The sequence below is a fragment of the Neoarius graeffei genome, chromosome 26 (genome assembly GCF_027579695.1).
Source record: "Neoarius graeffei isolate fNeoGra1 chromosome 26, fNeoGra1.pri, whole genome shotgun sequence".
NCBI classification, from domain to species: Eukaryota; Metazoa; Chordata; class Actinopteri; order Siluriformes; family Ariidae; genus Neoarius; species Neoarius graeffei.
The window spans coordinates 2542702-2555851 of NC_083594.1; the positions used below are offsets into that span (position 1 = coordinate 2542702).

Genomic DNA, 13150 nt, shown 5'->3' on the forward strand with positions numbered 1-13150 from the left:
TATTTATAAATAAATAAATAAATCTATATTAACTTTGATTTCAATGAACTCATTCTGTGCTTCTGATCAGTCTCGTTACATCAGAAATAGTTTCCATATTATGAACTACAAACTTTTTCCTAATGTGGCTGTTTGCATCACGTTTCGAGAACATCTCATCTCATCATCTGAAGCCGCTTTATCCTGTTCTACAGGGTCGCAGGCGAGCTGGATCCTATCCCAGCTGACTACGGGTGAAAGGCGGGGTTCACCCTGGACAAGTCGCCAGGTCATCACAGGGCTGACACATAGACACAGACAACCATTCACACTCACATTCACACCTACGCTCAATTTAGAGTCACCAGTTAACCTAACCTGCATGTCTTTGGACTGTGGGGGAAACCGGAGCACCCGGAGGAAACCCACGCGGACACGGGGAGAACATGCAAACTCCACACAGAAAGGCCCTCGCCGGCCCCGGGGCTCGAACCCGGACCTTCTTGCTGTGAGGCGACAGCGCTAACCACTACACCACCGTGCAGCCCGTTTCAAGAACATTAAATGAATAAAAGCATTGATTCGATAAGGTTACATGCAACATATTCAGCTTTTGTTAGATTTCTCTGAGAAAACACTGACGTCACTTTTTATTTTTTCCTCCCCAAGTCAACCCTGACACCAGTGTTGATGGAGATCAGCAGCTAATTTTTTAAAAATGCAAAAGATGTTCTTGAAAATCTGTGAAAGGCAGTAAAGACTCAAACTGTTCTTTGTGAAAACATGTTTATCAAAAAAGACAAGTGACAGAAAGGTCAGACAGGAAACACAAGAGCATTAATTTATACAAAATTTGTGGCTCCAGATGGGAAAAAAGTGTCACAAAACAGGGACGGAGACATGAGTGACCTTAAATAACGGAATAAAAATAAAACCAAAACATGAGTTTTACATCCTGCATATGATGACTATTTTAATGCTGTTAGACAACTGGACAGAAAAACAGACAGTCGATCAGACAGAAGGAATTCCTCAGGACGGCTTTGTGGCTCATGACACAAACACACACGCGCGTAAACTGTGTGTGGATGGTCACATGTTCTCCTCAAGGCAGTTTCAGCATCATGATCAGACCAGCATCAGTGTGAGCTGTGCGTTTACAATGCTGAAGCTGAACACACACACACACACACTCCACAAAATCAGATACATCAAGTGAATATCTGAAGCCTGTTCCAATTAAATCTGAAATGTCTCCGTTTAATCTGTGCTACAAGCTCAAATGTAATCCCACTGCATGTGATGTGATCTTCAAATATCACTGAGTGTGATGTTAAAGCTCATCGTGAGGTATCTTCAGCGCGTGGTCACACAGATCTGCAAACAGAATAGACATTAAATTAGACCACATTTTTGTTCACATCAGAACTATGAGTCTCAGAGAAAATCACAGTTAAAGCTGTAATTTTGTTCTCATTCAGTTCATGTTGTTCTTGTGGACACAATCCGGGGGGGGCCCACCCTGAATCACTGGTGACCTTATAACAGCTACATGAACCGCTTCCACTTTATGAAGTGGGCGGGGCTAATCTTAGGCAGAGTTTGTATAAACTCCACCCTCAGTCAAGCAAATCAATCACAAGGTGTAAATTACACGTCTCGCCCACATTTTCTCAAAACCATTCCTGCTAAAATGGTAGAAACAAAAGTGAATCAAACGAACAGACGACCCTGAGTGTGAAAGTGAGCGAAAGTCAACCAAGCAAACAAAAGCTGATCCAGAGAATGAGTCACCCAAGTGAACCAAAGCCTCGCCATTAAATTAAATCTGACTAAACAAGCAAGTGAACGAAAGGCAAATCAAATCAATCACAACTGAACTGAACCCTACAAGAGAAAACCAGCGCTGCAAATAAAACAAAAACAACCGACTGAACAAGTCGACCCGTGGGTGGCAAATACTGACCCGTTAAACACAAACCGACCCACTGAACCCAATCAACAGGAACCAATTCAATGAAAGAAAGCCAACCAAAGAAACTAAACTAAACAAACCGCTCTAAACAAAAGCCAACACAGCAAACGAAAGCTAACCCAACAAGCGAAAACCTAACTATCGAACAAGTGTCAAAATGACACAAAGCCATTATGCACATGGTGCTGATCACACCGAAGCGACAGCTGCTCCACTCACAGCTGTTCGACACACTCAAGTGTGTAAACGGAGTGAATATTAAGTCGGCGCGTTTACTCAGAGGCGTGTGTATAAACATGATGATCGTTATCTGATACTGAATATATTTTCTCAAAACAGTAGCATTAATTCTGCGCTGTATTGAAAGCAGAGATGTCCTCCTGTCTCTCTTACACACACACACACACGTCAGGGATCGGATCAGATCTCGAAACGAGGAAGGGTTTATCTACAAATTCCTCACTAATTTTTCCTTTCCATTTTCTGTAGTCTGAGGTTTAAGCTCATCCTTTTTAATCACAATTTATGTTTTAAAAACGCATCAGGAGCACATCATGTCTATATTTTAAACTGATTTGGGCAAGCACTTAAGAAATGAAAATAAACATTGTGCTAAACTGATCATTTTCACCACGACGCTGAAGCAGCGCTACATCACTGAGACATGTTCCACACTGGGGACCAACACATGTCCTGAGAGAGAGAGAGAGAGACAGAACGCTCCAGAACACAGTGTACACGTCTCAAAACAACAAACGTCTATCTGCTGTTTATAGTTCACAACCATCCCAGCCACCTCATATTATTTTATCAATCTGATTTCAGTGTGTGTTTGCTGAAGTCTTGGAAAGTTCAGAAACTTTTACTGGACGTGTTCTGAGACATGTTACCTTATTAACTTCAAAAAGCACAATCTTTCTCCTCTCTTTTTGAAGTTAAGAAGGCTGGACTCTCACCGCCAGTCCAAATACAAATTTTTGCATATCCGATCTGAATCCGATCTTTGGTAAAATCATTACAAATGAGACGGAGACTTTCACTACATCTCTTCATGTAAAAAAGTTTAAAATGGCATGTAAAATCCCGACGGTAAAGAAAGTGTGTGAACAGAAGAAAAATGATTAAAGGTGCAGTAAGAAGTTCTGACCTGTTCTCTTGCTGCAGAGTTTGTCTTTAACGTTGTCCGTTTCATGAGCGAAGAATTCAATGATTTCATCCTCGTTCTGCTCCACGATCATTTCACACTGCAGGGTCACACACACACACTGACTACGTTTACTGGTGCACTGATTTTTTTTTTTTAAACACTAAACACAGTCACTGTAATTAACACAGATTGATATTTAGTGAGAACAGCTGCTAAATTACGATTATAAACAGAAATGTGAATAAAACAAGTTCTACTGAAGGACATAAGATCAGTGCTTTGTTGATGTCGAGCTCAAAGAAACCCATCAAAACAGACAAACTTACAGCGAACTTTAAGCTGGCCGTGACTCTCGAATCGTACGAGACGTTAGTAATGTCGGCGGGGCTGCCTTCACGTGCCATGAACCTCGTGTATGTCTTACGATTCGTAGCAGGATCCAAGGTTTCACCGTAATCCTTCATCTTCTCACACACACCCTCCATCAGCTCGAGGAGATGGCCTTCTGAACGCGCAAACGGAACCTGAAATAAAACACACACATTAAAGCTGATACACACACACACAGAGAGATGAGACAAGGTGAGGTGAAGGACAAAAACTAAACAGAGCGGAAGAAAGAAAAACAGATTTACGTCTTTAGTTGACTGGCTGCCGTCGGGATTGATCCTGAATGAACCAGTTTTGATCATTTTCTTGGGGTCGACCTGGGCGATGGCCCATTCCATCTCATCCACCAATGCTCTGCATGCTGTTAATGCGCACACACACAAAAAAGTTTTTTTTTCATGTATCAAAACCTAAGAGAAACACACTGAGTGATAGTTGATTATTTTCCAATTACAGCGTCCCCACATGTGAATTTTATTTCTCTTACACCACAGCAATTTGCCAATTACATTATTATTATTATGAAAATATAATCTATTACAAACAGTTTTTCCCTCACCAGCATCACTTTTTTCTCTCTTGAAGCTAATAAAAAAAGAACAAATGCAGTTTGTCATGTTACCAAAAACCACAAGCAGTGTAAACTCCTCTGTTGGAAAAATTTAAGTTACAGCTTCATTTCTGACTGTTACACAGAAATAAACACATTTCTCCTCACAGAAAACTTCACCACATCACTGACTACATGAAACAATAATGCATTCGAACAAGTGCATTAATATAGACCTGCACTACTGTCAGATCTGCTGTTATAGAGAATTAATCAACACCTTCTGACCAATCAGAGTCCAGAACTAAGAACGCTGTGGAATAAAGCAAAGGAGTACGTGATAAACAAATGGTCTCTAAAATTATTATTAAATAATTTAATCCAGATACAAACATTATTTTGGAAAAGTCAACGGAGCAAATTAATGATATTTGAGAATGATGTGTTGCTGATTAGTCACTAATTATTACTATTATTATTTTTTAAATTGAAGTTATATCTGATTAAATTTTGAGGAAAATAAGGAAAAGCAGCCAAGGATGAGATATAAACCCACTCCTGCAGGCTTTCCTCTCTGTGCTGCTCATATAGCACTCATGATGCGGATTATTGACCTGGGGGACTTTGTGTCTGATATCGAGGCATTAAACCAGTTTCTGAAGAACATCTGGACTTTTCTGAAAGCATCCAAGGTATCAGATCCACATACTTTGGTTATGCCCAAAACTGGAAACGTTCTGGGAGGAAGTGTTTGAAACACTTAATAAAGTATTTGGTGGAAATATTACAATGGACCCAATGGTGGCTCTACTAGGTCTATGGAGCACTTGCATGTGACGTCACAGCCGATCCAGATTGTGACAGACGCCATCTTGTCGGTCAAACGCCATATTCCGCCTTCTACTTCTGGTTCTACTTCTGCTTTTACTTCTACCTTTTCTTCTGGAAAACCCTACTATATACAATTCTACTACAACGGCTGCGGCTACAAGCTCTCCCTACCTGTGCACGTTTTTTATGTTTTTTGTGTGTATTTTTGCGTGTTGTTCGTCTGTACCGGACTTCAATATCCACTACAACCGTATGGACTTACTGGACATTGGTTTCCAGCAGAAAATGACGGTTTGTAGTGATTTCCATCGCATGCACAACATTCCAGACGAGAAAAAAAAAAAAAACATTCCGGACGAGATAGCGAGACCAGCGGGGTCTCCGTGGATTGTTATCGGAAGCAAAGCGAAGGAGGCGGTGCCGGGAGCGGAAGCAAAAGCGAGGCTGCAGAGCCGACCTGTTGACTAAGCTCAGAAAACAGCCACTCAAATCTCCACTGCTAAGCCTCTACCTCTCCAACGCCAGATCCATGTAAACAAGACGGACGATTTGGAATTACCTTATTCTATTCTATAATCGGCTGGTCAGTGCATCTAGTATCAGTACTAGTAATACTTAAGTGACTTACCCATCCAATGAGGATTCTTGTTTACAAGATGCCACATCTGAGTCGCTGACAAATCCTGAATTTCTGTAAAGATAACTGTCCAGAGATTTATAAGCACGCAGTGCTTCACCACTGAACAGCGAGGGAAAGTTAATGAGATAATTATACACGTCCGGGTATTCCGCTGGCAGTTCAAAATCCGGTCATGAAAACTCCGTCCGGAAAGCCATAAGGGTCACTAATCTGTAGATTGTTTATTTTAGACATATATCTAGTTATCTGTTCATTAGAAAAATGAGCCGTGTAGTCCGTCGGTTGAAATTGATCCATTCTGTACACGAGTGCAGCAGTATTCAGCGGTGTTTTTGACCGACAAGACGGCGGTTGTGTACTTTCCGGTCACATGACTGCAAGATCTCTATTACCAAGAGGCATCGAAGGAAGAGCCAAAAAATATATTTTACAGATAGATACTGCGAGCAACAGCAATTAAATGCATTACAGTAAGGTGGTTGAAGCCTGACCTTCCAACATACAACATGTGGATGGAAAAAATAAAGGAAATATATCAAATGGAACAAATAATATCTTCCCTGAGACTTCAAAAAGATATATTCACTAGAAGTTGGAGCCCTGCCATGGGTTTACTGTTATAGTGTGGAACCCATACAATATCAATCCGATCTGTATTATTAATTTATTTATCTTATTTTGTTTTATTCTATTTTGTTTTATATTTTTCTTTGTCATTATAGTCTCCGTCTCCCTTGCTGTATCATAGTTGTTACCATGTGTATTAAAAAACAGCAGTTATGATGATTCTGTATATATGTTTTTGAATGAAACTGAAATAAAAACTAAGTTTAAAAAAAAAAAAAGAAAGCATCCAAGGTATCACCAGTATTTTTATAAACTATATTCTTTTTTAGAAGAAGAAACCTTTATTTATTCGTCACATACACACTTCAAGCACAGTGAAATTCATCCTCTGCATTTAACCCATCTGAAACAGTGAAAACACACACACACACACCCAGAGCAGTGGGCAGCCACACCAGAGCGCCCGGGGAGCAGTCAGGGGTTCGGTACCTCGCTCAAGGGCACCTCAGCTCAAGGCCGCCCCACGTTAACCTAACTGCACGTCTTTGGACTGTGGGGGAAACCGGAGCACCCGGAGGAAACCCACGCAGACACGGGGAGAACATGCAAACTCCACACAGAAAGGCCCTCGCCGGCCACGGGGCTCGAACCCAGAACCTTCTTGCTGTGAGGCGACCGTGCTGCCCACCGTACATATTCTGACGTACTAGATTTTATTCCCCCCCAGTCTTTTGAATCTGATGCTACTGTTTGGGTGATGATTTCTCATCCAGCACAAAACATCCCTCAGCCCTGCTTTCACTCCAACCTCAACCTCATCCTCATACCTCCACACTTGATGTCCTGACTCTGCCTCTCCCCTCGCACCACCAGCACCAGGCTGAAGGACAGCAGAGCACACAGAGACAGGAAACACAGCAGTTTCACCATGTTCACCTGGAGAGAGCAGATCAAACCAGAGATAAAACCCTGCTGCAGCATCTCACACTCCATCCTGCCACACACACACCATCTCACAGCCTGAGCACATTAACTCACATCACAGCAAAACGCACACTCTCTGGAAAAGCCAGTCCTCAAATAAAAACTTACACTTTTATTGAACTTTATTGTATTTTCAGTCACCGTGATGCAGAAGCAGCTTTTCCACGCAGCTCCATAACACATCAACTGATGACGTGACCAAGCGGCCCGGGGCTGCCCCAACACATGCCTGAATGAAAACCTCTGAAGGACCCACACACACCAGCCTTTTACCGAACAGCTTTATAATAATAATAATAATAATATAGTGCCATTCTAAAAATCAGAGGTCGCTTGTAATAAATATTTAGTAGAACAGCATAGATTAAAAAGCACTATAGTAAATCATTTAATACATAGATTAAAAGATAATTTAATACATTTGATGTTGAAAGTAAGTTAAGAAATAGTTTCAGTTAAGAAAGTTTATTATTATTAGTAGTAGTAGAATTATTATTTGTAAATAAAAAAGAGCTTAAAATGTCTGAACACATTTGTATCTTAAATTAAAATTTGTAAAAAAAAATTTTTAATCATTAACCATATACATTCATAAACTTTTAAGGAGCAACAATCTCATCTTATCTCATTATCTGTAGCCGCTTTATCCTGTTCTACAGGGTCGCAGGCGAGCTGGATCCTATCCCAGCTGACTACGGGCGAAAGGCGGGGTTCACCCTGGACAAGTCGCCAGGTCATCACAGGGCTGACACATAGACACAGACAACCATTCACACTCACATTCACACCTACGCTCAATTTAGAGTCACCAGTTAACCTAACCTGCATGTCTTTGGACTGTGGGGGAAACCGGAGCACCCGGAGGAAACCCACGCGGACACGGGGAGAACATGCAAACTCCACACAGAAAGGCCCTCGCCGGCCCCGGGGCTCGAACCCAGGACCTTCTTAGGAGCAACAATGTCTCATTTAATATTCAAGATAATGCATCATTAACAGAAGAACTTATTCCCAACAGCGAATCATCTGAAATGCAGCATAAAGTTTTTTCGTCCCAAGACTACACTGAGTGCAGAATTATTAGGCAAGTGAGTATTTTGACCACAACATCCTTTTAATGCATGTTGTCCCACTCCAAGCTGTTTAGGCTTGAAAGCCTACTACCAATTAAGTATATCAGGTGCTGTGCATCTGTGTAATGAGAGGGGGTGTGGTCTAATGACATCAACACCCTATATCAGGTGTGCATAATTATTAGGCAACCTCTTTTCCTCTGGCAAAATGGGTCAGAAGAGAGATCTGACAGACTTTGAAAAGTATAAAATTGTGAGATGTCTTGCAGACGGATGCAGCACTCTTGAAATTGTGAAGATGTTGAAACGTGATCACCGAACAATCAAGCGTTTCATTGCAAATAGTCAACAGGGTTGAAAGAAGCATGTGGGGAAAAAAAGGCACAAAATAACTGCACATGATCTGCGGAAAATCAAGCGTGAAGCTAACAAGCAGCCATTAGCATCCAGTTCTGCCACATTCCAGAGTTGCAACATTCCTGGAGTGTCAAAGAGTACAAGGTGTGCAATACTGAGGGACATGGCCAAGGTAAGGAAGGCTGAAAAACGACCACCACTGAGTAAGGCACACAAGATAAAATGTCAAGACTGGGCCAAGAAATATCTTAAGACTGATTTTTCTAAGGTGCTGTGGTCTGATGAGATGAGAGTGACTCTTGATGGGCCAGATGGATGGGCCTGTGGCTGGATCAGTAATGGGCACAGAGCTCCACTCCGACTCAGACGCCAGCAAGGTGGAGGTGGAGTACTGCTATGGGCTGGTATCATCAAAGACGAGCTTGTTGGACCTTTTCGAGTTGAGGATGGACTCAAACTCAACTCCCAGACCTACTGCCAGTTCCTGGAAGAAACCTTCTTCAAGCAGTGGTATAGGAAAAAGTCAGCATCTTTCAAGAAGAACATGATTTTCATGCAGGATAATGCTCCATCTCATGCGTCCAAATACTCCACTGCGTGGCTAGCCAGTAAAGGTCTGAAAGGTGAAAAAAATAATGACATGGCCCCCTTGTTCACCTGACCTAAACCCCATAGAGAACCTGTGGTCCATTATAAAACGTGAGGTCTACAAAGAGGGAAAACAGTACACCTCTCTGAACAGCATCTGGGAGGCCGTGGTTGCTGCTGCACACAATGTTGGTCGTGAACAGATAAAGAAATTGACAGAATCTATGGATGGAAGGCTTTTGAGTGTCCTCATGAAGAAGGGTGGCTATATTGGTCACTGATTTGTTTTTGTTTTGTGTTTGAATGTCTGATATGTTTATTTGCAAATCTGGAGTTGTCATATCAGTGTACCTGGTGAAAATAAATAAGTGAAATGGCTACACATTTGGTTTTTATTAAGTTGCCTAATAATTCTGCACAGTGAAAGTTACCTGAACACATACATATTCTCCTAAAATGGCCAAAACTAAAAACGCCCCACTCTAACTTCCATACATATTCAGCTTTGATATTTATGAGTCTTTTTGGTTGATTGAGAACATAGTTGTTGTTCAATAATAAAACTAATCCTCAAAAATACAACTTGCCTAATAATTCTGCACTCCGTGTAATGTTGGCGAACGTTATGTCCCTTGTACCCAAGCTAACTGAAGTTCAAGAATTCATTCATCGAAATAACATATTCATCGCATTACTCACCGAAACCTGGTTAAAGGACTCAGTACCAAATAGCGTCATCAGCATTCCTGGATATACCATCATTCATAGAGACAGAGTTGCCAACAACCATGGTGGTGTGTGTGCCGATATCGATAACAACTGTAAGCACAAGGTTTTCGAAGACGAACTTATCTGTCGTCATGATCATGAAATTCTTTGGTTATACCTAAGACCAGCTCGTCTTCCTCAGGTTTTTCCAACCTTATTGTCGGCGTGGTATATCATCCTTCCAGAGCAGATGACAATCACTTTCGTGATCATTTGTTTCAATCCCTAACTTTGGCTGAGTCAGAATTTCCAAATTGTGCCCTCATTGTGGCTGGCGACTTCAATCGCCTTGACACAAAGACAAGACAGAGACACTTTCACCTCGGACAAGTAGTGAAAGAAGAAGAAACCTTTATTTGTTTCATGCACACTTCAAGCACAGTGAAATTCATCCTCTGCATTTAACCCATCTGAAGCAGTGAACACATGCGCACACACACACAGAGCAGCGGGCAGCCACACTACAGTGCCCGGGGAGCAGTCAGGGGCTAGGTAGCTTGCTCAAGGGCACTTCAGCCCAAAGCCGCCCCACATTAACCTAACTGCATGTCTTTGGACTGTGGGGGAAACCGGAGCACCCGGAGGAAACCCACGCAGACACGGGGAGAACATGCAAACTCCACACAGAAAGGCCCTCGCCGGCCACAGGGCTCGAACCCAGAACCTTCTTGCTGTGAGGCAACCGTGCTAACCACTACACCACCGTGCCGCCCCGTAAAGATGCCATACTTGATTATGTCCTTACCAACATGTACAAATTCTACGATATTCCAGTGACCTTGCCACCTTTTGGATTGTCTGACCACAATACTGTAATGGTACTGCCAAAGTTAAGGACTAAGGCCTTAAACAAATGAAAAGTCATTTACAGGCAGGACCGTAGAGCTAGTTGTATTGCCGCCATGGGTAGATAATTAGTCAGTGGATTGGTCAATATTATTTGCATCTTCTGTAAATTGTGAAGACCAATTACAGATATTTCAGGAAATAATCCATGTTGGTCTTGACCTGCTAATGCCTGTAAGGAAAATCTATGCGAACACAGCCGATCCTCCCCGGATGACTCAAAAGCTAAAGTCACTAATCATGAAAAGACAACGTGCGTTCTCCACTAATGGTGCAAATTCTACCTTGTTCAGATATTACAGGAATGCAGTGAATAGACAAAGAAAGGTGTGTAAGTCTGGTTTTTATGAGTCCAAAGTGAAACATATGAGAAGCCAAAATCCTAAAATCTGGTGGAAAGAGATCAGACATTTAGGTGGTATGAAAGAACTTTCTAGAGATCTTATTACGCAATTATCAAAGAAATGGAATCCCTTTCTCACTAAGAAATTGCAAATGCAATTGGCAGTGCATTCCTAGAGCCATTGGAGGAATACCGGCCATTCAAACCACTGAGCAAACTTCCCTTGGAGGAATGTCCAGTTTATCCCCATGTGTCTGAGTCAAGCGTTCTATCGCTGTTGTTAAAGTTAAACCCTTCAAAGTCCTCTGGTCCTGATGGAGTTCCTAATTGGTTTTTAAAGGAATTTGCTGATTTGCTAGCCTTTCCAATTAGTGTCATCTTGAACTCTTCATTTGAACAACAAAGTCTGCCCGCTTTGTGGAAGCAAGCTAACGTGTGTCTTCTTCGAAAGAAAAAGATCATTCAGAACTTGGGAAAAGATCTACGACCAATTTCATTAACATCGTGCATCTTGGGTGGCACGGTGGTGTAGTGGTTAGCGCTGTTGCCTCACAGCAAGAAGGTCCGGGTTCGAGCCCCATGGCCGGCGAGGGCCTTTCTGTGTGGAGTTTGCATGTTCTCCCCGTGTCCGCGTGGGTTTCCTCCGGGTGCTCCGGTTTCCCCCACAGTCCAAAGACATGCAGGTTAGGTTAACTGGTGACTCTAAATTGAGCGTAGGTGTGAATGTGAGTGTGAATGGTTGTCTGTGTCTATGTGTCAGCCCTGCGATGACCTGGCGACTTGTCCAGGGTGAACCCCGCCTTTCGCCCGTAGTCAGCTGGGATAGGCTCCAGCTCGCCTGCGACCCTGTAGAACAGGATAAAGCGGCTACAGATAATGAGATGAGATGAGATCGTGCATCTCAAAAGTCGCCGATGATATCATAGTGTCTGACTATGTTAAGCCTGCTGTTCTGAAAGTTATAGATTGTCATCAATATGGTGCAATACCTAAATCTTGTACCACGATTGCATTGCTGGACATGCTTCACAAATGGACACTTGAAACTGACGATAATGGGGCCACAGTGAGAACGATTCTCTTTGACTATAAGAAAACGTTCGATCTAATTGATCACAGCTTACTAATCCAGAAACTGCGCAAACTCGACCTGCCCAATAGCGCTGTGAATTGGATAATTGACTTCTTATGTGAACGCTTCCAAAGAATTAAGCTAGCAGATGATTGTTATTCTGAGTGGGGCTCCGTACCATCTGGAGTCCCTCAAGGGATAAAACTGGGACCTTGGCTCTTCCTTATTGCTATCAACGATCTTACAGTTAATAACTCTAACATGTGGAAATTTGTCGACGATACGATGATATTGGGGGCGGCACGGTGGTGTAGTGGTTAGCGCTGTCGCCTCACAGCAAGAAGGTCCTGGGTTCGAGCCCCGGGGCCGGCGAGGGCCTTTCTGTGTGGAGTTTGCATGTTCTCCCCGTGTCCGCGTGGGTTTCCTCCGGGTGCTCCGGTTTCCCCCACAGTCCAAAGACATGCAGGTTAGGTTAACTGGTGACTCTAAATTGACCATAGGTGTGAATGGTTGTCTGTGTCTATGTGTTAGCCCTGTGATGACCTGGCGACTTGTCCAGGGTGTACCCCGCCTTTCGCCCGTAGTCGGCTGGGATAGGATCCAGCTTGCCTGCGACCCTGTAGAAGGATAAAGCGGCTAGAGATAATGTGTGTGTGATGTGATGTGACGATGATATTGGAAACAATACCAAAGGGCCAAACAAGCAATGTGCAATCTATTGTTCACAAAGTATCTCACTGGTCTGATGTCAATAGATTCCAACTTAACTCAGAGAAATGCAAAGAACTTCGAATCTCTTTCTCTAAGAGCCAGCAAGAGTTTAGCAGTATTATCGTCAATGACAAGCCTCTTGAAGTGGTCAAAAGTGCAAAGCTTCTGGGTATAACAATTAGTAGTGATCTCTCATGGAATGAACATGTTAACGAAACCATCGAACGAGCATCGAAAAGGATTTATTTCCTGATACAACTGAAGAGGGCCAAAGTACCAGTCAACGAACTCAAAACCTATACATCATGCATTAGATCTGTACTGGACTA

General features: G+C 42.5%; 1 protein-coding gene across 2 annotated transcripts; it reads right to left on the minus strand.

Annotated features, from left to right (window-relative positions):
• Positions 1-748: 748 nt before the first annotated feature.
• Positions 749-7275, minus strand: cnpy2 (canopy FGF signaling regulator 2). 2 transcript variants are annotated; one of them, XM_060910571.1, is made up of 6 exons: positions 7172-7275; positions 6907-7015; positions 3737-3852; positions 3428-3625; positions 3102-3198; positions 749-1356 (listed from the first exon to the last, which is right to left on the minus strand). In XM_060910571.1, exons 1-6 carry the CDS (start codon positions 7244-7246, stop codon positions 1313-1315), a joined length of 639 nt encoding a protein of 212 aa, XP_060766554.1. In that variant the 5' UTR covers positions 7247-7275; the 3' UTR covers positions 749-1312. The 2 variants fall into 2 exon arrangements, with proteins under 2 accessions (XP_060766554.1, XP_060766555.1); XM_060910572.1 differs by lacking the exons at positions 6907-7015; positions 7172-7275 and adding an exon at positions 4051-6898.
• Positions 7276-13150: the final 5875 nt, after the last annotated feature.